A 27628-nucleotide genomic window follows, 5' to 3' on the forward strand; every position below is an offset into this window, starting at 1 on the left:
TATATTAATTTATATTCTGGGGATTTATTTATAAAATATGTCAATAGTTTTGAATTTATGGTGAATCAGAAGCTTAAAAAAGTTAAAACAATGGATTGATATATTCAATATTGACCAAATCCCAATTTTGTGCCAGTCATGTGCCAAAAGCTTTAAGATGAGCTGAAAAATAATCTCTGCTTCTTAGAAACTAATAATTTAGGAAATCATAAAGCAGTGAAAAATCACTGAAACTGCTGTGAGATGTGAGCAAAGTGCGGTTGGTGGACCGGGAGCTGGAAAAGGCTCCAGAATAAGATGACTGGATTATTTCCCAGTGTCTCTGAGACTGGGGAGGGTTTGATAAGGTCCAGATCACGGAGAAGCTGTAGAACAGGGCAGAGCGCACACATATGCAAAAGTAAAGAATCAAAATGCCCATGGCCACTTTAGTATAATTCATCACTGTATGTTCGTTTTACTAAGCTCATAAAGTGTAGATTTGGAAGGAAGGAAGGCCATCATTGCATACTGTTGGCTAACATGCACTAATGAAATATTTTTAGTAGCTGTTTTAACTCTATAAATATTTACTTATTTATCAGGGCTTAAAGGAAAGTATCAGGTGCCACTGAGAATTCTGCAAAATACAATAAAAAAAGAATTATCAAGCCAGTGGGCACACTGCATTCATCTGTAGGCAATAAAGGGCTAGTTGCTTTAGTTCTGATATGGAAATTAATTTTAAAAAAATGTTTTTACTGATTTGAGAGAAAGGAAGAGAGAGAGAAAGAAACACTGATGTGAGAGTGAAACATCGATCAGCTGCCTCCTGCATACCCCCTAATAGGCATCAAGCCCACAACCCGGGCATGTGCCCTGACCAGGAATCGAACTGGTGATTTCTCTGTGTACAGGATGAAGGTCACTGAACCACACTGGCCAGGGCAAGAAATTAATTTTTAAGAAGAGTGAGAAGGTCTAACATTTATGGATAGCTTTAAGGTTGGCAACTATTTACAGTTGCTCCTATTTTCATATACATTCAAATATGAGGAATGTTTTGAAGTTGAAATCCAGAGAGAAGGCTGACCTTTGACTTTGGCAATAGTGTCTTCACCGTGCTCTGGTTCTTGCTGAGCAGCTTCACCTTCTGAACTCTCTACAATGGCATCTTGGACAATGGCTGGATTGCCAGAGGCGAGGCGCATGTAGTATTCTTTACTGTCATAACTTATGGCTCTTCTGTACCTAGCAGGTTTCTAAGAAATAACAAAGAGAAAAGAACTCAAATAATTATCTTCAAGAATGAAATATAAGCTTCCCAAGGGAAGGTATAGTGTCAAGACTTCTTTATGTGTTATCGTTTTTTCCAGGGATTTTAATAGACTGTATTTATACACAGTAAATCCATAGATATTTGGGTTAAGTTTCTTTATTTTTAAATTCCATTGATGTTTAAGACATACATAAAACAATATTAGCAGTTTTGTTCTTGCCGAAATAGAAATAAACCATCTCTAGTCAAATAGCATTTTCACGTTAGTACAGTACGGCCTCTGCGATGTATCAGAAAACCTCTCTACAGAGCAGAGTGGGGAGTGCCCAGTGTGGGAGGGCAGAGTTCCAAGGGGATGTCCATCTGCGAGGAGCCTGGAACTTTGCTTCACCCAAGCACAGTAAGTGGGACAGGCAGAGGGGGCCAGCCATTTAGTTGGAGGCATCTGTGTGAGTGTTTACTGCAGATATTTGGAGGGAGAGACTCAGAACTGCCCGCTCTTTCGCATGTTCCCAGTCTTGCTGGAACCATGGAAATGGCCCAAACCTTCAGGGAATCCTGTCAACACAGAGTCAACCAGCGTCAGGCTGGATGGTGCTCCCTGGCTGGTCTGCCATTCTGAGCTCCTATCTCCATTTTTTAAAACACCCTCATTGGTTGTGTAGAAGAATATGATCTATAAACTTACTAACTAAATGAGTATATCAAGAACATATATAAGTCCATTTTGAAGAAGAAATTTATTAGCTGGAAACATTTAATCCTTTGGTATGATATAAGAGCATTTCTTTTTCAGGATAATTAACATTTACCCTAAAAACAGGTTGTCCAATTGACCTAAATCTTTTTTTTTTTTTTTTACATAATACAATAAAAAAATATTAAAGTCTAAAATTTCCTACAAAAATGTAAAACCAGCAGAAAAAGTTTATATGTATAAAGGTTTCTCAATCAGAATTAGACCCAGACTTTGTATTAATAGTTAAGAAGATGGAGTTTGAAACATGCTGTAAAATGTTCCCTTTGTAAACATTATTTTACTTCTCCTTTTCTATGAATAAGAGTATCTAATTTAAAATAGTCTATTGGCCTACTCTTCAAATTCAGTAGTCAATATATATTGTCTACAACAATGCTTATTTCAAGCAAGACTTTTTAAAAATAATGATTTCAAACTGAAGTAGAAAACAGTGCCCAATTGATTGAAATACTTAGACTAAAATACTGAACCAATTTTGAGATAAAAGGATACCTAACTAAAGCCCCACTGGCCTACTTTTATCTTCAGAGGCAGAGAATAAGGAGAGCTGTGAGCTAACTGAAGAATGGTATACAGCAAATGGAAACTGAAATATATTACATAACAGGAAAGTATGAAAATAATGTAAAATAATATCACAATTCTGGAAGGATCAATCTGATGAGCAAACTGATAAGAATATTGCAATATTTTCAAAATGAAAGAAAGGTAGTAAACTTTGTACTGAAACAATTCTACATGAGGTATAACAATTATCTTCAACTCAAAATTGTTCATTTTTAAAAGATGAAAGCAGAGTTAGTGATGGGCAAGACAATGAATGAACACATTGGGACAACATCTACAGACTGAAACTTGGAATCATAAGCGTTTTCCCTAAATATATTGAGGCGTACTTCTGTGTTCTAAAGAACTACATCTTTTACTGAATTATGTACAGAATCTTTCTGGGGGAAAATTATAATTTATAAATTTATAGAAGTTATAAATTTATTAACAAATTAAATTTAAATTGTGTTTTGAAAAGTGATCATATACTCTTAGTTTACATTAGTTCCTTATAATTAAAAAAATAATTTTAACAGAGGAATACCCTTGCATTCTCAAAATAACCAGTTTAGTATCTAGAAAAATTAAATGAGTAATTGAAAAAAAGAGTTGGAGGTGTCAGGCTGCCCATTACTAACATGCGCCAGAACTTGTTAGTTTCCGTATGAAGCCATACACATTTTACGGTGAGAGCAGTGAATACTCCGCCTGTTAGTGAGCAGCACACAGACCCCAGGAAGCTAATTAGAGCAAAGCCGAGAAAGACCAGAACAGTTCTCAGCATGAATGAAACCCACTTTTCAACTCTAACGAACTTACAGGAAGAGCAAATTGAAAGTCAATCTTTTAGGTTAGTCTAGTCTACCATGCACTAAAAACGAAAACCCCAAAAAACCAAAAACAAAAAAAACAAAACTGCAAGTATTTTGCATTCTTTTATGGTAACTCGTGTTTTACCTTTTGAGGAATGATATCATCGGGAGTCTCAGGCTGTTTACTTGGGATCTCAGACTGAAAACAGGGTATCAAGTATAAACACATCAGAAAAAAAAACATAAAAGAAAAACACAAACACAAACTTTTCTTGAGGACTGTATGGAATAGGAAAATGTACTCATGCAAAGAAAATTAACAGGATATCCTAGGCTGCTTGAAATAATCACTGAGCATCTTGTGATTATTTTCTCAATGATCAAGAGTAGCTTTAGAGTGAAACTAAATACACTAATTCTCAAAGCTACTTACTGAACAGGACATACTTAAAAACCACACAGACACAACCTCAGCACTGGCTGCCATTGTCATGAATGATTTACAGGCAACTCTTCACATGGCTTCAAAAGGAAAAGACTGGATAATAGGACCCAATGCTAGCTATTACCTTCCACCTACCTTCACCGTGCTCATCCCCCAGATCTGTTTTGTTACAGGAGCAACTGGTTTACATGATTATTTACACTACCCCCATACCAAAGAAATCACTAAGTGCCTGTTATTAAAAAACATCCTCCCATAAAAGCCCAAGGCCCTTACATCCTTCACTACCTCCACAGCTATGACCCCAGGAAGGCTGGAAGCAGAAGGCAGGCAGGCCGGATCATCAGCCTCCAAACCAAAAGTTTTTGAAGGGTACTTTTAAAGAATTAGGTACAGAGGGAAGTGGGGGCAGGGGCTGGGTGGAGGGGAGAAAGGGGGAGTGGGGACATCTGTAATAGTCAACAATTAAAAAAAAAAGAATTAGGTGGCTGCTTTATATTTCATTCTCAGAATAAAATCCTGATTAACAAGAGGAAAATTTCTACTGAGCTGTAATGTGTGGCTTATGCAGGTAAATGCACAGATAGCTACAGACAATAATGCACCTAAGAACTACTTCCAATTTTTTTTCCTTTTCAGTTTATATCTGAGGATGACTTCTAGTATCTTTCTCTACAGTAAACATGAGTAGGCAAAATGCTTTCACAGATGTTTGCTTCCCTAGCAAAACAAGCACTGAGATACTGGACATGCTTTCAAATACTTCACATGGTTTCAGTAAGCCTTTCTTTTTCACAGCAAACTTTTAAAGGCATACCTTATACTGAAGAATACTCTTTAAAATATACATGCATGTTCTTTATGTTGATAAGAGTTTGGGTTACACAAGGGTATACTACACATCTGTTAAAACTCACTGAATGGTACATTTAAGATTTGTGTGTTTCAATGTGTGTAAAATTTATATCAATAAAAACATATTTATAAACAAATACTGAACTCTATTAATATGCATGTGGAAATGCATAGGGTATTGATTCTGCAACTCACTTTGAAATTCCTAGAGACACAAGACAAAATGCTAGACAGATGTGTGATAAACCAATATAGCAAAATGGACCAATTACTCCTGTCAAACCCAACTCTGATATCTACTACATACCCTTCAACCGGATTGTGGGCAGGGTCTGACATGTACACTCTTACACTTTCTCTGCAGCATATGACAGTGCTGCTGGTTTAATACATATGTGCTCAGTGATCCACTGACTACCTGAAGTTCTCATTTTACTAAAAGGTAGTACACCTAAGATATATGTTATAGCAATAATTTTAGTGCTCTCTTTTATTTAAAAATTTAATATATTATTGTTATAATTATCTTTATATGGAAATCTCAATTTCTCAAAGTCAGTATTTCTAGAAAATAATTTTTTAGTCCCTTTACTTCAAAATTTTCTATAACACTGGCAACAGAGTTTCCTGAATGAGTTGCTCAGTTTCTGAGTCCTGTGACATCTATATATTATATGAAAATATATGTGGAGGCAGCTATGAGAGAATCCCTTAATTAGAAAAGGATCCTTCTGGTAAGTTGTCTACCCTTCTGCCCTGAGCAACCCAACATTAATAGGTAGACACCAAGATTTTTATTCCAATTATATTTGTAAAGAATAGCAAATTTTGTTTGAGATTATTATTCTGTGAAAATAAGGGGATTACAGAATTAAAACCTAGTTTTAATGGTTAAAGATTTTCTTAATGGCAAAATATGTAATCTTATTTCCTTCTATAGGATTCAGGGTAGTAAGTCAATTGCTTAAAAACAACCAGATTTTATATTTTCGTCATATCTTAGGCTCACATCTTAACAATATCTATAACTGATATTACCACTTAAAATATAGAATTATACTGCAATTTAGTTTAGCTCTTTTAGGCATCAAAATTATCCCCCAAGGAAAGTCCCTGTGTAGAGAAGATAAATTATTTTCAGGTAAGAATACAGAATTTTCTACATATACCAATTTTTCTCAGGACATAATTATCACTATTGCTTTTATTAAAATAATTGTAGTTGAGAAATCTTCAAAGCTTTTGAGTCTGTGGCAAATAAAAAACACTAAAATGTGTTCTATATTCTATAAACAAACATCCAATTTAAAATCAAGAAATAAAGTCCAAAATTTAGAATAGGCAAGTTATTTTTTATATAGTATGTAATGTTATCGAGGTTTAAAGAAATAAAGCTTTAATGACTAAGAAAAAGTACATGATTCATTTCTAACATATCTAGAACTTTAAAACAAGAAAACAACTTTTTAATCATCACGGTATTCTTTCAGCTTAAGAAACAGGACCACTGGAAGTAAATGTTACTTAGAAACAGTAATTATTCTTAATCAATAAGGCAAATAATCAAACTATTTGCCCTCCCTCCAGGTGAAGCCTGCTTACCTATCAAGAGGCTTCAGAAGCAATTTTTAGGTTGGCACATACCTGTTATATTACAAAAAGTACTGACTATATTTTATAAAGATTCATGCAAGGAGAGCAACACATTTATTGGAACCTAAAGGGAAGAAAGATTGAGCTCTACCTCTGGGGGGCAATATTTAATATTTAATAAAGTTCAGGGGTGGTGGATTTACTATGAGGTTAAGAAAGCTTAACCTTCAACAGCCTTCACTTCCCATGGGCTCCTTTCAAAACCCTGGAAGAGGGGCTGGCCCTAGTAATTTTGTATTCATAACTTTGTACTGTTTTTCTTATAGAGTCCCCCCAACTCCAAGTTGTATAAACTCTGGGCCTCATAAAATCAGGCTCTAGCCCTTTTTAGTGGAAAAATTTCAGAATTAGAAAATTCCACACAATGAACAAGAAGCAATGGATATCTATAACTTAGGGAGAGAGAATGCTGGTAGTCAATTCAATGAAAACCTATTAGGTTCTAGGTACTCTGTTAGCATGAGAAAGATAAAGCCTAGAAACTCACTATTTACAGATGTCACAAAACCACAAAACATCAGGATCTTTTCTTTTTCAAAAATGACCCAACTTCTGTCAACAGTATACATGACTCCACTACTTGGTAGCTGTGACCGAGAAAGAGTTGCTAAACTTCTCTAGGTTTCTACTCATCTGTAAAGTTGGGATGATTAATTGACTATACTTCAAGGGCTGTGAGAGACGTAAACGAAATTGCGTTTGTAAACTGTAGAGTGCTTACAAGTGTTCACTCTTCTTTTTTGGTTTTACAATAGAAGTCAGTGGGACAGCAGTTGCTTCTAGTTTTTGGAATTTCTTTGCTGTCAACATTGCCAGATTGCACATTCCATAAAACAAATGTAGATACTCAATGACATTTTAGATCTATAAAAGATTCTGAACTAGCAAAACCGAAATATTCTTTCAGAAGATTTCATCATAGCAGATTAACCTAGATGTGTGCATGAATTCTGTATTCTATAATCATCTCCTCTATCCAGCGCCTTTTCCTATTTTGAAGTGTATCTCCAACACTTCTGGACTGTGTTGTATTTCCCAATATGTAACCCATATGGTTAAAAACTAAGTTCCATATGATATATACCTATTTCTGAGAGTGTCTGTTTAGATTTCACAGGCTGGTAAACTCCTTTGCTTAGTTAAAACGCTAATTAAGGTTGTAAGTGTACAACTCTAATAGTGAATTAATCACATATTTAAGAGAGTACATTTATCATACACAGGGTGTAACAAGAGTAGGTTTACAGTTGTGAGTAAGCAAAACAGGTTTTTTGTATTATTATTTATTAATTACTGTATTTCTTATATGAACAACTGTAAACCTACTTTTGCCCTGCCCTGTATTTTAGTATTTTTGAATGGATTCAATTTAATAAGTATTAGTTCAATAAAAAATATTTTTATGAAATCAGGCTTACATTCTGAATCAATTATTTATTTGGAAGGAAAAAGATTAAGAATTAAGAGACTGTATTGCTGGTTTGCTCTGATGAAAACAGGTGCTAGTAAAAGGCTGCAAAAATAAGGGTGGATTAATTTTCTTACATAATGCCCTGGTATTAGAAATTTTGGCATTTTAAGTTACAATTGAACTAAATATGGCATTCTGGACAGAACTGAATAGCTCTGAGAACAGTAGACGTTAGGGAGCTATCTTGAAAAATCTTAAGTAACTATATATGAGCAGGTCTACAACCTATATCCTAAGTAGCATCAGGACAGAGGCAGAATCACTGAGCACAAGTAAATGGAGCCAGGGTTTTGCCAGAAGGAAAAAGGGAGGATTGGAACAACGCAAGTTGCTTCACATTACATTACCTGGACTCATATTCCAAGTCTCCTTTATAAATCTTAGTTCTCAAATGAAGTTTTTAATAAAATATAGTAACACTTCTACACTGCGTAAGCAGTTGGACATTATGAGCTCTCAGATTCTAAAATCCTATTAACCAAATGCCCAAGAAGAATGTTCATAGGTGGATGATCCTTTGTAGTGATAAGAGTTTCTAATTGGGTATAGGAGTTACTCTAGATTTATTTAGAATACTCTTCATTTTAGAGACAGCCAAAAACTAGGGTGAGACAAAAATATGAAATACATCCCCTAGGAACTTTCCCGTTCAGGGATTAAGTAAGCATAGGGTGGCCAGGTTCTTGGGGAGGGGGAGAATCTTACAATATGCTTCTCCAGACTATCTTTTTAAAAAGTCAGAATAATTTTTTTGAAAATTTAAATGCCATTAAAAGAAGACATGAGAATCTTATGTTTATCAATAAGATACATAGATTTTTAAAAAAGTCATGAAACTAAACAAAGTCAGGGGTTCTCTGGAGCTGCCCCGCCCATTACGGTAGCCTCTCCCTACATGTGGTGCCTGGACTGAGACGTGCTGTTACGCATGAAACACACATTGCATTTCGAAGACAGGGTACAGAATAGTAAAATAGCTCATAAACAATGTTTTTATAACTGGTTACACATCGACATGATAGTATTAGGAGACTGGATGAAATTATCTGTGAGAAATCCTCCAAGTTGTGATTCCATGACAAAAGTGAATTTCTAAGGAGGAAACCACTATTCATTTTGTAGGCAAAGGATTAGTTTTGGACACTGAAGAGCTGAATTACTATTTAGAAATGTTATGAGGACTTTCAGAATGAAATTCAGAGGATGCTATACTCCTATGTTTTCTCTTCTTAAATTTGTAGTGACCTTATAGCGAAAGACTCTATTTTCCCAGATGTAAGTACATGATTCTGGAATCATTATCAGCTTAGACAAAATTTTTTTTAGTCTTGTGAAAAATCCTGAATGAAGGCTTTGGCGAGGTTAACTTGTCTGTATAAAAAGGAACTTAAAGGCAAATGTTGTTTGTTTTAAACCCATGGAGTTGGTGGTAAAGCTTCTTAATGTAAATGGAAAGATCCATATGTTCGGGCTATTGTCCTTCAGCTGCTCTTTATGTTTTTTTAATGGATACTCTTAGTGCCAATGCTCATTTTATTTACTTAACACTCACTCATATAGGGCTCATTTTGTGCGAGACACTATTCTAAGTACTTTACAAATTTTAACTAACTTAATCCTAACAGCTTTTGAGGCGAAACCATTATTTTCTCCATTCCAGGCATTAGGAAAGAGAAAGTGAAAGAGGTCTGACGACTGGTACTAAGTCACTCAGCACGTCGAGGGGCAGAGGCGGGTGTGAATCCAGCAGGCTGGCTCGAGTCTGCGGTCAAACCACTTCACTGCCACGTCTCCCCGTGTCACTGCTGCATCCTCTTATTCCACCGCCACCACCCCAACACTATCAATTTAATACAGTACACTGAATTTTCAAAATTAGATATTTTAGGTAACTGACCCAAGGAAAGGTGCTTCCAAAAAAGAAAAAACCTCTGAAGCACCATTATAAACGTATTTCTGCATACTCACCGCCACATTGGTCTCCTGTTCCGTTTCTGGCACGTAAGGGTAATGGTTATAAAACATATCATTTCGCACCATTTTCTTCCTCATTCTGCAGGGCCCTTCTGTCATCTCCAACATCCATTTGTCTAGATGGGAGCCGATGGGGGGCCCCCACAGCCCTCGCTCCCGCAGCAGCTCATACTCAATTTGGCACCATTCCTCGGTCACGTACTTTAAGGCATTTTGCTGGCGCTGGGGGGGAAGGAGTCCAGGTTGGTTTTTGAGCAAAAGCAGGAGTAACAATGAAAAGTCTACAAATAACTTAAAACGAAGTTAATATCTGGAAATAGAACCAATCCTTGTCATTTCCATCAATATTATGTATGGTTAAAGTAAGCTACCGATTTTGTGAGAAGGTGGGGTTTTGTGGTGGTGCAAGGTGATTATTTTAGCACCAAGTAAATGACAGGTGTGTACAGGGAAGGGCGAGAGTGCAGCTGAACATGAAGTCGAAGGAACTGTGTGGCTGGCGAACAGGAAAGATGGTGATATTACTATGAAAATATGTTGAAATGGTTGGTCCAGTGTGAGTTAATAAATATGGCAATTTAAGGATGAATCCCCTTTGCACCCCAAAATTGTAAAACAGCTACCAGGAAAAAAACCCCCTAGGAAATCAGATTAAAAAATATTGCCAACACAGTAGATTACTGATAAGCTTTGTAATATTTTCAAAGATTTTAGATAAAGAACATAAACATGCAGCTCTTCACATTCACATAAAAAGTTTTAACAGTAGATAGTTATAACTAACTTAATGATTCATTGAATGTAGATATTTTACCTAAATCTAAGAATAAAGATCTCTTTATATAACCAAAAATAAAGCTTAGTGAATGAATAATCATAAAATTACATGATATCATAGCAGTACTTATGTGTTCGGGGGTAGCAGAATTCCATAAAAAAACTAATCTAGTGTTATGACAAAAAAATTTAGCAATTCAGCATTCAGCAATCTTTAATAGGCCCCAAACGGTTGTTTTTGAAATAAAATATTTAGGATAAATTGTAAAGTAATAATCAATTCACTAAGAAGCTTTCACTGAATTTATTTTTACTGACATATTCACCAACTACCTGTATTAAAAACTTTATTTTTGGTTTTTTATGTTTTTAGTATTTTAATAGACTTCTCAGAAACTTTGATGAATATTTTCACAATCTCCTAGATAAGTCTGAAAGATAGGGATCTGTGTTATATTTTATTTTATTTTTTAAAAATATATATCTTTATTGATTTCAGAGAGAGGAAGGGAGAGGGAGAGAGGGAGAGAAACATCAATGATGAGAGAGTCACTGATCAGCTGCCTCCTGCACACCCCTTACTGAAGATCGAGCCCACAACCTGGGCATGTGCCCTGACTGGGAACCCAACTGCGATCTCCTGGATCCTAGGTCGATGCTCAACCACTGAGCCATGCCAGCTGGGCTGTGTTATATTTTAATTTTTATTAGGAACAAAGACTGCTGTATGTCACTATTGAATGTCGATAGGATTCAGCTGTGCTGATTTCAAATCTGTTGATTTTTTAAATGCTCCTTGCCTATAAGAAATTAAAAATTTCTATCTTAAAACCAGTAGCCAATATTGTGATTATGAACTCTTACCTCTTGATGTTCCTTATATTGTGTGTCTACTAAGTCCCGAACAACAGCGATATGTGTAAACATCCACTGAGAAATCTCCTAACAATGGAAGGAAAAAAAAGTTTACTTCATGTATTTCCTGGAAAAAATGAGTTAACTATCTTTGAAATTAACGCTGAACAATTAGTTAAAATTCTGTTAAAAGGCACAACTACAAATAAACACAAAAAAACTCTGAAAGATTACTTACATGATGAAACTAATGGAGGATTGTGTGCTGAACACAGAGACTCTCCTCCTACCCCAGTGTCCCTTCAAGGAAGGGATTACTGCTGAGCTTCCAGGAATGCTGTCACTACCTTTAGGGATCACCTCAGCTGCGAGAGCTGGCGGGGACCCCACATCCAATGGCTGGTGGACTTGGGGGTGAGCAGGCTCAGCCATTTCAGCTCAGTACAGGTCAACTCTGACGGGCCATCCTGGGCCCCTAAGCTCCACTTAGGTTGGCCGAGGCTGTCGCTGGCCCTGCACTGTAGCCTGACATTTCCCTGTGACCAATCCTGTTTCCATCTTCCACAGGGAACGACAAGGGCACCCCAATAAATAGACCGCACACTAAACTTCGCCTCAGAGTGTGCCTCCTGGAGAACCCCAGCTGCCACATGGAATGACAGATGCACACTGTTTCCCTCAGGCCCTCTTCCCACTAAGACTTGGGGACGGCAAAGGAAGAATGAGGAGGAATTAATAACGGAAGTAGGAGAGTTAAAAAAAAATCAGCCACACGTATAGACAAGATTATTTTTTAAAAGCCATTTTGTTCTGCTATGGCTTTAACATTTACAAAATTATCGATAACAAGATTATTGAAAGTTTGTATCATATATCAATATCTGAATCTCATCTTATGTCCAGTTATGTAATGTCTGTAAATCCACAACACTCACAATGCAATTTTATCGTAATAAAACAGGAGAAGTTCCCACAATCTGGGTTATTTCTCTCTCTCTTCTAAAGCAAAACTGCAGAAAAGTTCCATTTCAAATCATACGTGTGTACATGTTGTGTGTTATATAAAACGCTACAATTAAACCTTAAGATATAAGTTTCTAATATCATCAGAGAAACTAAACAGTGTACCTGGGTGGAAAGACTGTGTTTATTGAGACCACTTTCCTTTCGATTCCTTCTTGATCCTGTTAACTTGGAAAGACCAAAGCCACTGCTGACGCGGGACAGCTTGGACTGAGTGGCGGGCACTAAAGCTTCTCCTCGACTTACACATTTCTTTTCATGGGCTATGACATTAAAATAAGATTATTTTACAATTTCTCCATGTATTTACTAGTCTTACTTTTAATACTTTTGCATCATGGTGACAAACCACAATTCTGTAGTTATCAGAAGCAGCTTACACTATAGACACAGACATTCTCTTAGATATTACACATTTACTTATTGGTGATCTTGGATAAGAATAGCTGCTTGACAATTATTACACTGGATGAATTTACATTTAGTTGAAACTTCACACTTTGTAGTAATATGCAAATTTAATGAAATTGGTTTCTATGTTAATAACAATTCACAATCCCCTATCTAAAATCTTTGGTGCTGGGTATACTTTGCAATTCACGTTTTGAATTTTAAAAAGGTGATATGGTACATATCCTAAATATTATACAACACTACCACAGGGTCTACGGTGATAAGTCATAATTAAACACATCAGTATTTTTGCACAAAATGTATGAATATTCATACCAAGTAGAATAAATAAAGATAGGTTAGGTTTTGCTACCAAGTGAATTATGGGACAAAATTAATGAAAACACCTTTGGTTTTCAGGGTTTTTGAACTTCAGAATTAAAGACAGGGAATTGTAGACTCATAGCCAACATGGTGACCATGTGCACCTATATGCAATAGCTATGTGTACATCTCTTGGTCACATGATCTCTGTACACTTTCTTACCCAAATGGTTCTGCCAGCACTTCAAACCAGCTTCTTCAATGAGTGGCCTTGCTACAGCTATGTCCACGTGGCCCCTGTCATTCACAGGTAGAGTGACTTTGAAAAGCTCCTCCAGGGCTTGTTTCTTACTATGTATCAATTCAGTCCAAACTCTATTAACAGCTTTTATGAGAAGCTGACGCCCTAGGAAATGAAAAAAAAAGCAATCGATCAAAAACACAAAGTTAGTACTTTTCTTCATGAATTACATCTAAGAATTTCAACTATCGTAACTAATTGTCAAAAAAAATGCTTCGTATCCTATCCAGATCAGTAAAAAGGATTATTAGGGAAACCAAAAATGTGGATGGCTACTTGGAAAATTTAAAAACCCCCACACACCTTATGTTCATGTAAAAGACTGCATTTTTATTCATAAAACTGGAAATCACATACATATTTCATTATCTAGCTTCTTCTATATAAGAAAAGGACATATCCCTCATTTAAAATTTTGAGATCTCAATATTTAAGGTACGCTCAAAATTCAGTTGTTCTTGAATATTTTGCAAAAGGAAAAAAATAATAAGCAAATCTACATTTTAAAGTTTTTACTACTAAATTCCCTCTGGTTTGGACCCCTTGCTAATTTATCTGACTCCTGCTCTAGACCCATTGATTCTGGTGAGCACCAGAATCACCTGGAGGCCTGCTGACTGCTGGTCAGGGTTTTTTGCTTTTCTAACAAGTTCCCAAATGCTGGGGATGTTGCTAGTCTGAGAACCTTGTTTTGAGAACTAATATTCTGAACTGTCAGTTCCTTGAGGTCAATAGGGGAGGGGTGAAAACAAGCACTGTGTTCATAGTGTCTGCGGTTCAAGAACTTTTGGCGAAAGAAGAGAGAGTAAGTTAATGCTTAAGTGACCGAGAGGCCGAGTGCTGGGCCTCCACAGGATAAGACCATATGCGAAACCACCACATTGTACTGCTGGGGAGACAAACGCTACCATGATTATCAATTTTTTAACTAAACAATGTGGAAACAAGAAATCAATCCACCCAAAGACTTTCATGGATAATACTTACAAACTCAGCAGGAAAACGAAATTAAAAAAAGAGAGAATAAAAAGAGAAAGATAGCAGTATGACAACCTATCTCAGGCAACATTTACCTCTAATGTGATGCGTCTAACTACCAACAGGCAGCCGTCTTTATGATAAGTGCCCAGTTAGTATTTGCACTAGTAATTGTACAAATGTAAATATCATTAAGTCTCCCAATGTTACTATAAGACGTTGAGGTCTAGCAATATCAGCGAGTAATGGTTTTCCCACGTTGGCATAAGGACATGCACGGTTCCCACATCGGTGCTCGCCGATGGGCATGTCAGTGTATGCGCAGGTTTGCCCCACTGGGAGACTGACTGTCAGTGTTGCCCATCAATGAGAGAGAAGGGACGGGAAAAAACTGAGGAACCCACCTTCACTAATATCTTGGCTATAACCACCATCTGGCTCAATGTCAGAGGGGATCATGATGTGCCATGTAGTCATGCGGGCTTCTGCTTCCAGTCCAAATCCATCCACGTTGCTGAAAAATTAGTCGGTTTAAACTATATGAAGGAAATGATTGTAGCTAAAAAAAACTCTAATAACTAAGCATTTTCTGCAGACACAAGTAAATGTTGGCCCTATTACAAAGTTCCATAATTAACAGACTACACTCAGCAGATGCACAAAGTAGATGTCTAGTTTATAATAAAATGCCATTTTTAAGGGACGAGCTCACAAATCCATTTGACTAAATGTAATTAAACTACAGCATTGAGATGAACATCTTAATATTTAAGATGCTTTTTGATTATTAACATTTTTACCTAAAAATTACAAAAAGTTCATTTAAGAACATTTTCCTTTTATGCCTGAGCCCCTGTTCCCTCTCCAGTCTCTTATCACACCACTCTTTGCTCCCGCAGCAGTGAAATTCAGTTCCCCAAATGCCTCATAGGCCTTCTTCCCTCTGGGCAATCACATAATGGCTCTTTCCTCCTACCTCACTCTTCCTCCACCTCTTTGGAGTGTTAACTGCCTCCTCAACCAGGTTCAATATGCAAGTCAGCAGGTGTTTCTTCCAGGTTAGGGGCACCTATGACATGCTCCCAGAGCACCTTGCTTCTAGCTTATGGCACCCAGCACCTGACTGGTCTTGCTTAGGTATCTGTCTTCCCTCCTAGGCTGCATGCTCCAAGACCCTGCCACGGCGTCTTGCTTGCTCACATACTGCTCTCTAATTCAATGCCTGGACCCCAGCAGACACTAAGGAAACAGCTGTCAAAGCAATCAAGGGAAAAATACTAATTTCACCCATTCAGCATACACCATTATATTTATTCATTGCATTCTTTTCTTTTTAGTTCTCTTACCTTCCAACAACATGTATTTTATTTATTTAAAAAACCCCCCAAAACCTCGCTATTTCACTGTATTCCAATGTATTTTATTTACTTTAAAAGCAAACTCTGTTTTTAAGATTATATAAGTGACATGGTGATTAATGAGAAATTGAAAGATACAGAAAATTAAAGGAAAAAAATACTCATTTCATTGCAAAAATGCAACACTTGTCTTTTACCTTTTGCATGAAGTTTTAAATAAAACTGAGATTAAAGGAAAAAGAAATGTTATATCAATGAAAATAAAACAAAAAGTTCTGGTGAAATAACAGCAAAGACAAATTCAAGGTTGCAAACGGAGCCTAAAGGAGTTACCTTCCAACATGTAGATTAATAAGGCAGTGAGCCAGACAGCTGATGAATTCTTGGTCATGGTTCCCAGGCCCGAGGATCAAGTTCCTGTTCACAGTCAGGACCCGGAGTGAGTCAAGGAGGGCCACTTGCTGCGGAACAGTTTTGTGCGCCCGTGAGAACTGATACAGGATGGTCCTATTGAGGCAGTGATAAACTGCATCCAGGGACAATCCCTGTGATCTTCTTTTTGACTAAAGAGATGAAAGATACTTTATTCAGTAAGATGGGCAAAAATAAAAGATCTGATTATCATTCATACATGAACATTTATTAAGTTTATTATGCACCAGATGACATGCTAAGTACTGGGGTGCTAAGCTAAAAAATATAAAGCTGTTGCTATTATGGGGTTCAGAATCCAACACACACACAAATGTAATTTAATGTGGTGAGTGCTATGTAAAAATACATCTCCCAGTGAGGAGAACTGATACCACTCCTGTGGGGCAGAGCAGCCTCCTAAGAACATGAGGAAGTGCCGTCTGGGTAGAGTCTCCCACAACACAAGTTTTGTTAGGGTGAATGACTTCTACTCAAAATTATTGGGGGAAAATTATCTAAGTTTTTAGTAAAAAACTTTTGATATTCCAGACTCATCCCCTCACTTGAACTTTTCTTTTTGGCTCAAATACAAATTTAGCTCTTAAATAATTCTTAGGTGACAAAAATAAGCCTACCTACCATATGCTAATAAAACATGATCTTAGTATTTCCTACTCCCACCTTCAAAGGAACAAGGACTACAATAGACTTTATAAAGATTCAATTATGTGAAAAATGAATTTGAGCCAACATGTTTATAAAAGACAATAGCTCAAAAGGTTACTATTTCTTGAAAGTTACTCATTCTGTTCATAAAAAAGAGAGATTCAATTACAAGAAGAGACTATTCCTTTGATATCAACTCTTCATGCTCTGTTAGCCCTTACACACTGATGCAGCATACTGTAAAATACATCAAACTGTATTAATTTAAATTATTTCAATTAAAATGAAACTAGCAATCTGGGCAGCAAACAGCAGTACCTGTGGGAAGAGAGTGAGAGCCCACAGCCTGAGAGAACCAGACAACTTCACAAGGGACACACTGGCACCAGGGTACGGGTAAGGGGCGGAAAGGGTTACAAGTCTACATTTTTTATTCACTTTTAATAAGCTGAGTTTCATGTTAAGTGTTAACATTCATTATCTTATTAGTTACACTTATTTCCAACAATTTTGACACCTTAGGCAAAGTTTTTCAATTGGAAAACATGTATTGTACAAGTAATAGTGACAATGGATTACCTGTGCAATTAGTTGAATTATAAAATCTATAAGAAGTTTAGATTCTTTGTTGAACATGCCTTGCCAAAGCTTGTCCACCACACGCTGTGTGAAATAAAACACATTGTTCACCAATACCTGGTAGCTTCCTCCACTGGTAATAGGCAGAGATGCATCTTCCCCTAAATTCCAGCAGGAAAAAGATGTCTAAGAAAATTGGTATCTACCAGCATAAGACCAGATCCTCACACAAATCAGGCTAAGGCGAAATGAGTACATCTACCGCACTGAGAAATAAGACCAACAGCTCTCGTGTGCTACTTTAAGAAAATGACGTTCATGGCTAGAAATCATAACAAATGTTGGAAGAAATAACTTCTGCTGGATAAAAGTTTTCTAGATTGAGACTGTGAGGTCTCATTGCTTTAAGACCGTCTGTGATAAGCAAACAGTTCTTCCACTTAAACTGCCAGGGACAGATGATCTCCGCTTCAGAGAAAAGTTAAGTCAGCCTATTAGCTGTAAACTAATAAAGGGTAAAACAAACTGGAAAACCAAACTCTCGCTTTTGGAGTAAATCTTTAATAGTGATGAAACAAAATAGGCAGGAGAGAGGTTCAGAAGAATTGTGAAAAATAAGTATCAGCGTGGTGGTGCCAAGGGGTGCCCGTCACCCCTCCACGGCTGTCACAAGCACCGTCTCTCCTCTAAGAGCTGCCCCAATGTCTTTGGGTGCTTGCTATGCACATACGGCTTCAAGGCTAAAAGCAGAGAAAATGAATCTTACTTTAGAAATCGGGACAATGATTTAGTGAGTTGTACCTGGGACAAGGTAGAGGGGGTTTCTAGGGGTACTGGCGATGCGTTGAGAGGTTTTATACAGGCGTGTTGTTTGGGTGATAATTCATGGAGCTCTATGTTTATAAATTATAAGTATTACAATGAAAAAGTTCATGTAAAAAGTATTCGATATTCATAAAAAGGTAACAGTTCATGTAATACGGTTTTTAAAGCATGTTTTCTCTCTCCTGTCCCCTCCTGCCACCCCAGCACGCACAGGTGCTCACAGCACGTCGAGTACTTCCTGCTGTTGATCTTTACCCCAGATTCACAGGAAAGAGCTGGGGCCTTTCCTCATCATGGAAAAATACCAGTAGGAGGGGGAAATGCACAGAAAGGAAGAAAAGGGATGAACTTAAAAAGGGTTGAGACACAGAAAGAGAGTGATTATAGATACTTTTAAAGTGAAAATAAAACACAGCATTACCCAGTAACACATCAGCTGCAAGCAAATGGTCCATCACACTATCCAAAATGTAAGTCTGAAATTCTTTTTGCTGAGTTCTTGTAGATCTTTCAGGAGAAGCCTATAAAACGTAGAATTAGAAACAGAACCAACAAAACAAAGATGAGGGCTCAACCATAATTACATTACTAAATATATCAAAGGATTAAAAAAAACTTACTCGTAAATAACATAAGATGACATATATTCTTATATTCTTTCTCTTATATTTCTGACCACAGAATTTAAAAAAAATTCAAAGGTGAAACATCATCTTTTGAATCAGTTCCTCCAAAAATAGTATTCTAAACATTACAAATATTTAATAAGGATGGGAAAATCTATTATTATACCTCACTTTCAAGAGATCTGGCAGTTTATAATAAGATATAATTTTAAAAATCATAAAGCTCAGTCCAGATCATAATAAACTCAAGGTGTTTAATGGGATAAGTAGTAATGAGTAGGGTGTTTTTTTTTTTCATTTTTTAATCCTCACTTGAGGATATTTTTTCCATTGCTTTTCAGAGTGTGTCTGGGAGGGGAAGAGAGAGAGAAACACTGATGTGAGAGAGACATCGATTGGTTGCCTCCTGCTCATGCACCGACTGAGGCTGGGGATTGAGCCTGCAACCGAGGTATGTGCCCTTGGCCAGAATCGAACCCAGGACCCTTCAGTTCATAGGTCCACACTCTAACCACTGAGCCAAATGGCTAGGGCAGTGATGAGTAGGTTTTATAAAATCTTAATTAGACAAAGTTTTGAAGTCTGCAATACAGAGGAACCATAGAACATAGAGAAGTAGCTTGCTCAGTGAACAATATTTACCTGATTAAAAGTACTCTTGTATTCTATAGGATTTACAGCTGGCTCAATCACCAATGGGCGTTTAATCCTGATTTCCTCTCACTGAAGCTGTTACAGGGAGTGATCGTGACCAGAATTTACACGTTATTGGCTCTAAGTGCCAAGTTCAAATGTTCTTGCTGAGATTTATAGTAACTTAACTTTTAAAGGACTTAAGATGTTATGAATACATGAATAGTTGTCTCAAAGGCGCTTGCTTTTTAAAAAACAAATTCACTGGACTACTATTATATACCAAACACAGTGCAGTTTTACGTACCTTATCTCAATCTGGAAAATCTCTCTTTGAAGTAGATACTACCGTCCCTATTTTAGAGATCAGGTAACTGAGGCTTAGAGAGGTTAAGTCACAAGGTCAAGTCACAAATAGGATTCAGACCTCAGTTTCTTTCTTTTTCTTTTGTGTGTTTTTAAAAAAAACACAAGTCTTTTTTAATTTTTCTTTATTTTTAAATTGATTTTGAGAGAGGAAGGGACAGGGAGAGAGAGAAACATCTGTGTGAGAGAGTAACATCGATCAGCTGCCTCCTGCACGCCCCCTACTGGGGACCGAGCCTGCAACCCGGGCATGTGCCCTGACTGGGAATGGAAATCGGTGACCCTTAGGTGCACAGGAAACACTCCACCAACTGGGCCATACCGACCAGGGCCAACCTCAGTTTCTTCTATACCAAAGTCCATGACCTGCCCTGCTGCCCCGTACTCTAACTACTAAAAATCTCCACGGTAAAGTTAAAGGCACCAGAGCGAATGCGCTCGGCCTCCTCGTGCGCTTGGATGACCCCGGCTGGCCCGCCGGACGCCAGGGCGAGCTCAGGGCAGTGAGGACGCGGTGAGCCCAGGCTCGGCTCTGGCCTCGGCCGTCAGAGCGTCTTCCCCTTGGAAACAGGGAAGCCCGTTAACATGAGTCTGCAAAGAATCAAAGCCTTCTTTCGGAGGCCTGGGGATACTTCGAAGGGCCTTCGAGTGCACAGGCCAAGCAGCCCGTGGGTGTCCTCTGCCCACGCGACAGCACTGTGGCTCTGGAGGCAGGGTGTCTGCTATTCTGCCTCTGCAGTGGGCTGAAGCCTTTAAAGAGGAGGGTGTGGAGCTTTGCCATGCTGCCCCAGTGTCCCTCTTGGCCGATTCTCTTCTCTGTTATTTTACAGGGCTCTCTTCGCCCACTTGCCCACTTTCTTTTGGTGTGTTTATCGCCCTGCAGTCACCGGGTGGGTTTCTCTCTGATGTGAACGGGGGAGGAGACGGCTGGAGTAAGAGGAGGAGCTCCTCAGAGTCCAGAAGATTGCTACGGTATCAGACAGGCTCACCTCCAACAACTCAGCCCCCTTCCTTTACCTTTCCTTCCGGAAACGTACAAACACTTTGTGACCTGCCCTCGTGCCCTTTCCTCCTGCTGCCCTGGTGGCAGCCACGTGCAGCAAACCCATTCACCCTCCATAGGATGCCGGGTGGTGACAGCGGAGGACAGTGAGGTACAGGGGCCGGGAGAAGACCACTGACACTCTGTGCAAGCTAACGCAGGCCACCTGACTGGTGAGTCTTATATGCCAGGCCCTGTGTTATGAATCTTAAATGTATTATCTTCATTCTCCCAACAGCCCTCAGAGGCAGGGTCCACTTTTATGCCATTTTAAAGATGGACAAACTGTAAGAGGTGACGAGAACTGAGGTTGGCCAAGGTCACACAGCTATAATCAGCACTCATTTAATTTCTCAAAACAGCTTTTGCTGGTTGATTTATATATATTTAACTTTCAAAACAATCATGTAGAGGAGACAGTACATAATATCACTCCCCAGGGAATGAATTTAATTCAGTGAGATAAAAATACTGATATAATAAACAGGGTCAGAATTCAAACCAGGTATCTCTTACTCTAAAACCCACGCTCTTTCTACTACACCAGACACCTCCCTTGTATTTGGCCCCAGTGCCACACTCAAGCCAGTCTACATGGATGGGAATCTTTTCTTTTAATAGACTGCTAATAAAGACAATTTCACATATTCTTTTGTAGATAAAATCAAGTAAGTAGACACTCTAACAATGAAGTTTCAACCGATGCCTCGCTCGAGTGCATCAGACTGAAAATGAGTTGGTTCAAACCCCTTCCTTCATGCAGATAAATGGTAAACAGAATAAGAAAATTCTCTTCTTGAATTTCTTTAGTGAGAAAGACTTCATAATCGTAACTTTCAAAACCATATGCTGGTAATTTACTTTTTTACACCATAGGAAGACACAAAGTGAATACTATTTTTACTAAATATTTTTGTATGTGTATTCTGTGTGGGTGTATTAGATTTGAATTTCCTCAAAGTATTTGTTAACTTTCAAAAGTAAATCTGTATCTCTCTTATTAGATGGTACCATGTCTTCCTGTTTGGGAACTGCCAAGGATGCCCTTATAGTTAAATGATTCAACCATACATAAAGAACATAGAAGGCACTGTGTGAATTTTGTGAGGAAGCAGGACATGTGAAAGCTGGTCTCTAACTTTAAGGAATTTGTAATCTATTTGGGAGTTTCCATCTTGACAGTCTTCTCCCTGAAATACAAATACCACCTGACTCTCCCCAGTATAACCAGACAATTCCACTGTGGGGCAAGTTAGTGTCCACAACGAGAAGATTACCTCAAGGTTAATACATGTTGTCACAAATTTTCCTTACTAAACAGTACAGAAAGCCAAAATAAGACACTGACATCATTTATGCATGGTTAGTTAATGGGATATCAGGGTTCCTCCAAGACTAAAACTGTTACTACTGGATATATACACTCACCCTATACCTTCCAAATATCTGTATTTTATTTCTTAGCTCAGTTATGCTTTTTTACACACACATATTCTGAACTTTATTTTGTTATTTTAATTTTGTGTAGAATGCTTTCTTACCTGATGCACTAAGATACTGACCATCTCTTTTTTTATTTTGAAAGTTTCCAAATACAAGTTCTACCAGGCATGCTTTTAAATTCTACCACGTGGATTACTGATGAAATTGACTATTTTTCTGGCAATATTAAACCCTGTGGTCCTAGTTAAAATGCTTAACATGACTGAAACCTAAATTACATTAGTCATTTCTTTCAACTGACCAAACTGAGATCGTTTCCCATGAATAAGATAAAACATCTGCTGTGGTTTTAAGATTTCAAATAAAAGGTTAACCGTATTTGCCACTAGAGGGAGCAGAGAAAGTGCAGGTTCAGCTGCCGTACTGCTGAGAGCATGTAGGAAGTTCCTCAAAGAGACAAGCAGTTAGTCGTCTGCACTGATTGAATCTTTCATGAAACGTGCTATTTTCAGAGCCCAGGTATCCAAAAGCTGTTGGGTCAAAACCAGCCTATGCCTGTTTTTGTACATAAAGTTTTACTGCATCACACCCACGCTCATTGGTTTACGTACTTACTGTCTGTGGCTGCTCTCTAGCTCCAATGGCATAGTTGAATAGTTGTGACAGAGACTGTATAATCCACAAAGCATAAAATATTTACTATGTGGCCCTAACAGAAGGTTTGTCGATTCCTGGTCCAGGAAAAGGATGATAATGGGTGATAAAGGGATACACTTGCAGAAGTGAAAAGGAGAGAACTAAATTGATGGGGTATGTAGCACATCTGAAATAAAAATTCCCATAGCCCATGCTATGTTCTGCCTATACAACCCAAAAGAATTAGACATCTGAAAGGTTTCTGGCATAAAACTTGCTTGGTTATTAATGTTCTAATTATAAAAACAATGCACAACAGATGTGAATTTATTTCTCTGTCTTTACCTCCAACAAAAGATCGATTAGTGGTGTCTGCTTGCTCGCAGGGGTGAGACAGAGGTTGTCTATTATTAAGACCCGCATGAAGTCAAAAACAAACTTCTTAGCTGGGTGGTTGGTCAGATACGTCTTGACGCCCACGTTGCAGTACTCAGACTGGCTCCTGTTCATCCCTGTGTCTGCTGCGAAGGCTTTAAATTCTTCCGCTGGGGACCCAACTTCATCATCGAGGTCTGTCACCTGGCAAAGTCAAGTGGAAACAGATGCTAATTTCATTCAATTTTATTTGGTAATTTTACTTCCATGTTTCTGAAGAACCAAACTGTAGCCCCAACAGTATTTTCCTTCCACACCTCCCTTCCATTAAGCTATTTAATGCATTGCTGCACTTTGCTTTACTTGGCCCTCCTGTCACGGTAGTCATCAGGTACTGTGTGTCACTGTATGTCACCCTCACTCAACACAGGCTCTTTCTCAGATTAAACTACTGACTGCCCACTAACCATATATCTGTTTTATGATGAATTTTATCTCTACTGTGGATAACTGCATTTAAATGAAATAAAATGAGAATAACTATGTTTGCACATTTGAAATACACCCACTGAGAAGTCAAATGTCACAGTTTCAAATAAAGACCTGGCAACAAATCCCCAAATAAATAAACAAGACAAAACAACAAAACCAGTGCCAATTTTGAGCCAAAAGAAACAGCAAAAAGAGCTAGAAGATAGAGGATGAGATGCTGACAAGGAAAAGACATTGAGGTATTTACTGCAGGTCTGTTTTTATAAAAAATGAGGATTTTAAAATTATAAATAAGCCACGAAGTTAAGGTCCTGTGTTATACTTGTGTTTATCCTAAAAACCACTACAGTCTTAGAATGAGCACTTCACCTTTATATAGGAAGAAAAATTAGTATGAAGGACTTAGTTTATTCTGGGCCCTGGAATAAGAGGTAGAAATAAGAGGAAACATGATGAAATTCAGAAACACTATGGAGGAGTAACTGTCTTTTGGGTTTGCTTTAAAGGATAACAGAAGTCTCTGTACTATACATGATTATAGTCTAATAATTTTCTACCAATCTTAGTACAAAATATGAAAACTAAATGTTGAAAGAAATAATAAAAAGGACGTATTTCATTTTTTTAGAGACATCAACTCTATAATTAACTTGTAAAGACTAAATCCAGAAAATGCCCAATTCCTGAGATAGATACAATGGAGGTAAATCTGGTTCGACTCCAGCTCTGTGGCCTGGAAAGAACATCTCACAACTACACAGCTATCATCACATAAAGAAAGGAATGGATCCGCAACGACTGGGAGAGCAAAGTCACTAACAAGGAACTTAAATATACGGTAAATGAGAACAGGAAGCAGAGTTCACGGCTATGTTAGGGGAAAGCAGAAGGAGAGCCAGACACCGGAGGATGATGAAAGAGGTGAGGCAGAAAGTTATGAAACCGTAACTTGGTCAGAAGCTTACAAGATCGGCAGGGAACAAAGAGTCTGCCAAGCGCTGGCGCAGACTCGCTCGGCCTGGCCGCCCCTCCCCTGCCTACCATCTCCGAGTACGGGCGATTGTTGAAGGGGAACACGGTGGCCGCCAGCGCGCACAGGAAGTCGGGGCTCATCCACATGGAGGCCAGGTCGGGGACGTTGTGATACAAGTATCTGAAGAACTGCATCAGGGTCACAGGGTATTCTCGCAGCCAAGAGCCCTCTTCTTCTGACTGCCAAGGCTGTGACGGGCAAGAAAAAATATGTCAGGAAAACCGATGCTGCTGGAAAGTGTGCTACTCACTGTTCTAAAACTGGATAGACCGAGAGCCTAGGACTCTCATAAGGGGCACGCGAGAGCAAAGCTAGAAATAAGCTAAAGCAGAGCACCCCAAGAAACTGGCGGGGTGTCTGCCTCTTCATCGAGTGCTCCCAGCTCAGGAACTGGCTTTGATTGTCCGTCACTATCGACCAGAGGACAGCTGGTGCCAATAGCGGCGGAGTTACCGCAAAGCTGCCCCTCTCTCCACCGTGCCAGGGTTGGGGGTGAGGTAAAAGGTGGGGACTTCGGTTACTTCACCCTCCTGAGCCTCTCTCGCTCAGAGGTAAAATGACAAGCGCAGTGCTTTCAACCACTGTGCAATGTGAAACTGTGATTTATAATAAGAAATATGTATTTGGTCTTCATTCCATTCTTGGCAGAGCTCCTGAAACCCTTGGAATGTCCAAAGTGATAAGAGCCATACAAGCGTCTTCTGTTAGTCATGACAAGGCCCCTTCAGCCACAGCTGGGCTGATGTTAACGCGGTGACCCTGGGAAAGGCCCTGAGGATGGCGGCTTGCCTGCGGAGCCAACCGCACGATTCAGGGGCAGAGCTTTCGAGTCCTAGAGCCCCCCACCCCTCAACGTCTAGGGAGGGGAGAGGGGCTGGAGACTGAGTTCAATCTCCAATGGCCAATGACTAAATCAGCCACGACCATGCAATGAAGCCTCCGCGAAACCCAGCGGGATGGGGTTCCGACAGCTTCTGGGTTGGTGCGCACATGGAGGTGCTGGGACAGCATGGGAGCTCTGCGGCCCTTCCCACGTACCCTGCTCCATGCATGTCTTCCATCTCGCTGGTTCTGTCTCACATCCTTTAATAATAAACTGGTAATCTAGTGACTAAAAGGTCACCACGGGAACCTCCAATTTGTAGCTGGCAGGTGAGAAGCACAGGTAGTACTGGACTTGTGGCTGGTGTCTGGAGTGCAGGGGCTGTCCTGGGGGACCCTTGAGGCCTTAACCTGTGGGGCCTAAAGCTCTCTCCAGGTAGATAATGATAATGTCAGAAGGGAACTGAGTTGTGGGACAGCCAGCTAGTGGGGCAACCCCTCCCCCCACATTTGGTGACTAGTTTCAGAAGTGAAGCGGTGTCACAGAATATTCAGAGCACAGGGACATACACAGTGTGGTTTTTCTTTACGGCGACGTAACAGCTATAGCACGATGATGGTAAAAAAGTAAGGAAAACAGACTGGACCTGAGCCATGCCTATTGCTTGATGCTTCCCCAAAGAGCGGCTTTTTAAAAACTTAGATGTTTATTTTGTTTATGAGTAGGAACGAAAATAAAACTCCTAAAGCATTCTAAAGTAATACATGCAACGATAACGTTCTTTTCTAAAATGACTAAGGATAGTTTTGAGTAAAATATGAGTCATGTACTTGTAACCCAAAGATTCTAGTTAATAACTCCTCTTATGCTGTCATCCTAAATTGTGTAAACAAATTATTATTCACAGGATTCCTGTAAGATAGATAGGAACATACATTTTTGTCACTTACTTTTAAAATTCTTCATATCTCATAATTAGAAATATAAAATGAGATATAAAATTCTTTATATCTCATAATTAGAATAAGAAAAACAAATGCAAACTAAAACTTACACTGATTATTAACCTCTACATAGAAGTAACTTTAAAAATTCAAGTAACATTATGACATATGCAACAACATATATTCATTATATACATGTGCACACTGTAATATATATTTTAACACTAGTAATATCAGTTAATCCCTTATAGCACTCACTATATACCAGGCACTCTTATAAGTGCTTTGTTTATATACTAAATCGTTTATATCCTCACAACAACCCTAAGAGATATATTCTATTAACACCTGCATTTTACACATAAGGAAACTGAGGCACATAGAGGTTAGTATGTCTTAAGTACCAGAGATGGGATTTGAACCCAGGCAGAGTTTCAGACTCCATGGTCTTAACAATTGTATGGTTTGTCCTTACATCAGAGATGACAAAACAGAAGCTGAGGTTCCAGAGACCACGCTGGAAATACATAGTTAAGTTCCCAAAAGATTCCTCTATTTTCAAAAAATATCCCAAGCAAGCAGAACTATCGCCAGGTGTTAGTATCTCAGTGAACTTACTGAGTTCAGCATGCTGCGGAGCATTCCCAGTAATAAAAAAGCAGCTTCCGTGCACACGTTATGGATGGAGGAGACCACAGTTCCGCTGGAGGCAGGAACTCCAAAGATAAATGTCCAAATGGAATCTAAATCAAACTGTGGAGGTGAAAGCGAAGATGAGCCATGGACATTTTTTTCAGAGAAAATCCTTGTAAGTTCTAATAGACTACAATTTCTTTGAAACTAAGTTTTTTCAAAGTGAACAATGATAAAGAGATAGAGGTCGTGCACTCCTCCCTATATTTTAAAACTCATTTTTACATTTATACAGAAAAAGTGAATTTATGT

At 38.5% G+C, this 27628-nt stretch overlaps 1 protein-coding gene across 5 annotated transcripts in view; it reads right to left on the reverse strand.

The window, feature by feature from the left end:
• The window catches only part of WDFY3 (WD repeat and FYVE domain containing 3), a 236384-nt gene that overhangs the window by 40008 nt on the left and 168748 nt on the right, over positions 1-27628 (reverse strand). For 4 of the 5 annotated variants that reach the window (XM_081146974.1, XM_081146973.1, XM_081146972.1 and 1 more), the window contains 13 exons: positions 27302-27436; positions 24925-25104; positions 23362-23595; positions 18692-18791; positions 17446-17606; positions 16120-16349; positions 14833-14942; positions 13373-13555; positions 12538-12695; positions 11419-11496; positions 9772-9999; positions 3525-3578; positions 1073-1241 (listed from right to left, as the gene is read on the reverse strand). In XM_081146974.1, coding sequence (XP_081003100.1) covers positions 1073-1241; positions 3525-3578; positions 9772-9999; positions 11419-11496; positions 12538-12695; positions 13373-13555; positions 14833-14942; positions 16120-16349; positions 17446-17606; positions 18692-18791; positions 23362-23595; positions 24925-25104; positions 27302-27436 — 2020 coding nt within the window. The remainder of the gene's footprint in view (positions 1-1072; positions 1242-3524; positions 3579-9771; positions 10000-11418; positions 11497-12537; positions 12696-13372; positions 13556-14832; positions 14943-16119; positions 16350-17445; positions 17607-18691; positions 18792-23361; positions 23596-24924; positions 25105-27301; positions 27437-27628) is intronic. The other variant, XM_081146971.1, reaches the window with a different exon arrangement.

This window comes from Miniopterus schreibersii, assembly GCF_964146895.1.
Source record: "Miniopterus schreibersii genome assembly, chromosome: 1".
NCBI lineage: Eukaryota > Metazoa > Chordata > Mammalia > Chiroptera > Miniopteridae > Miniopterus > Miniopterus schreibersii.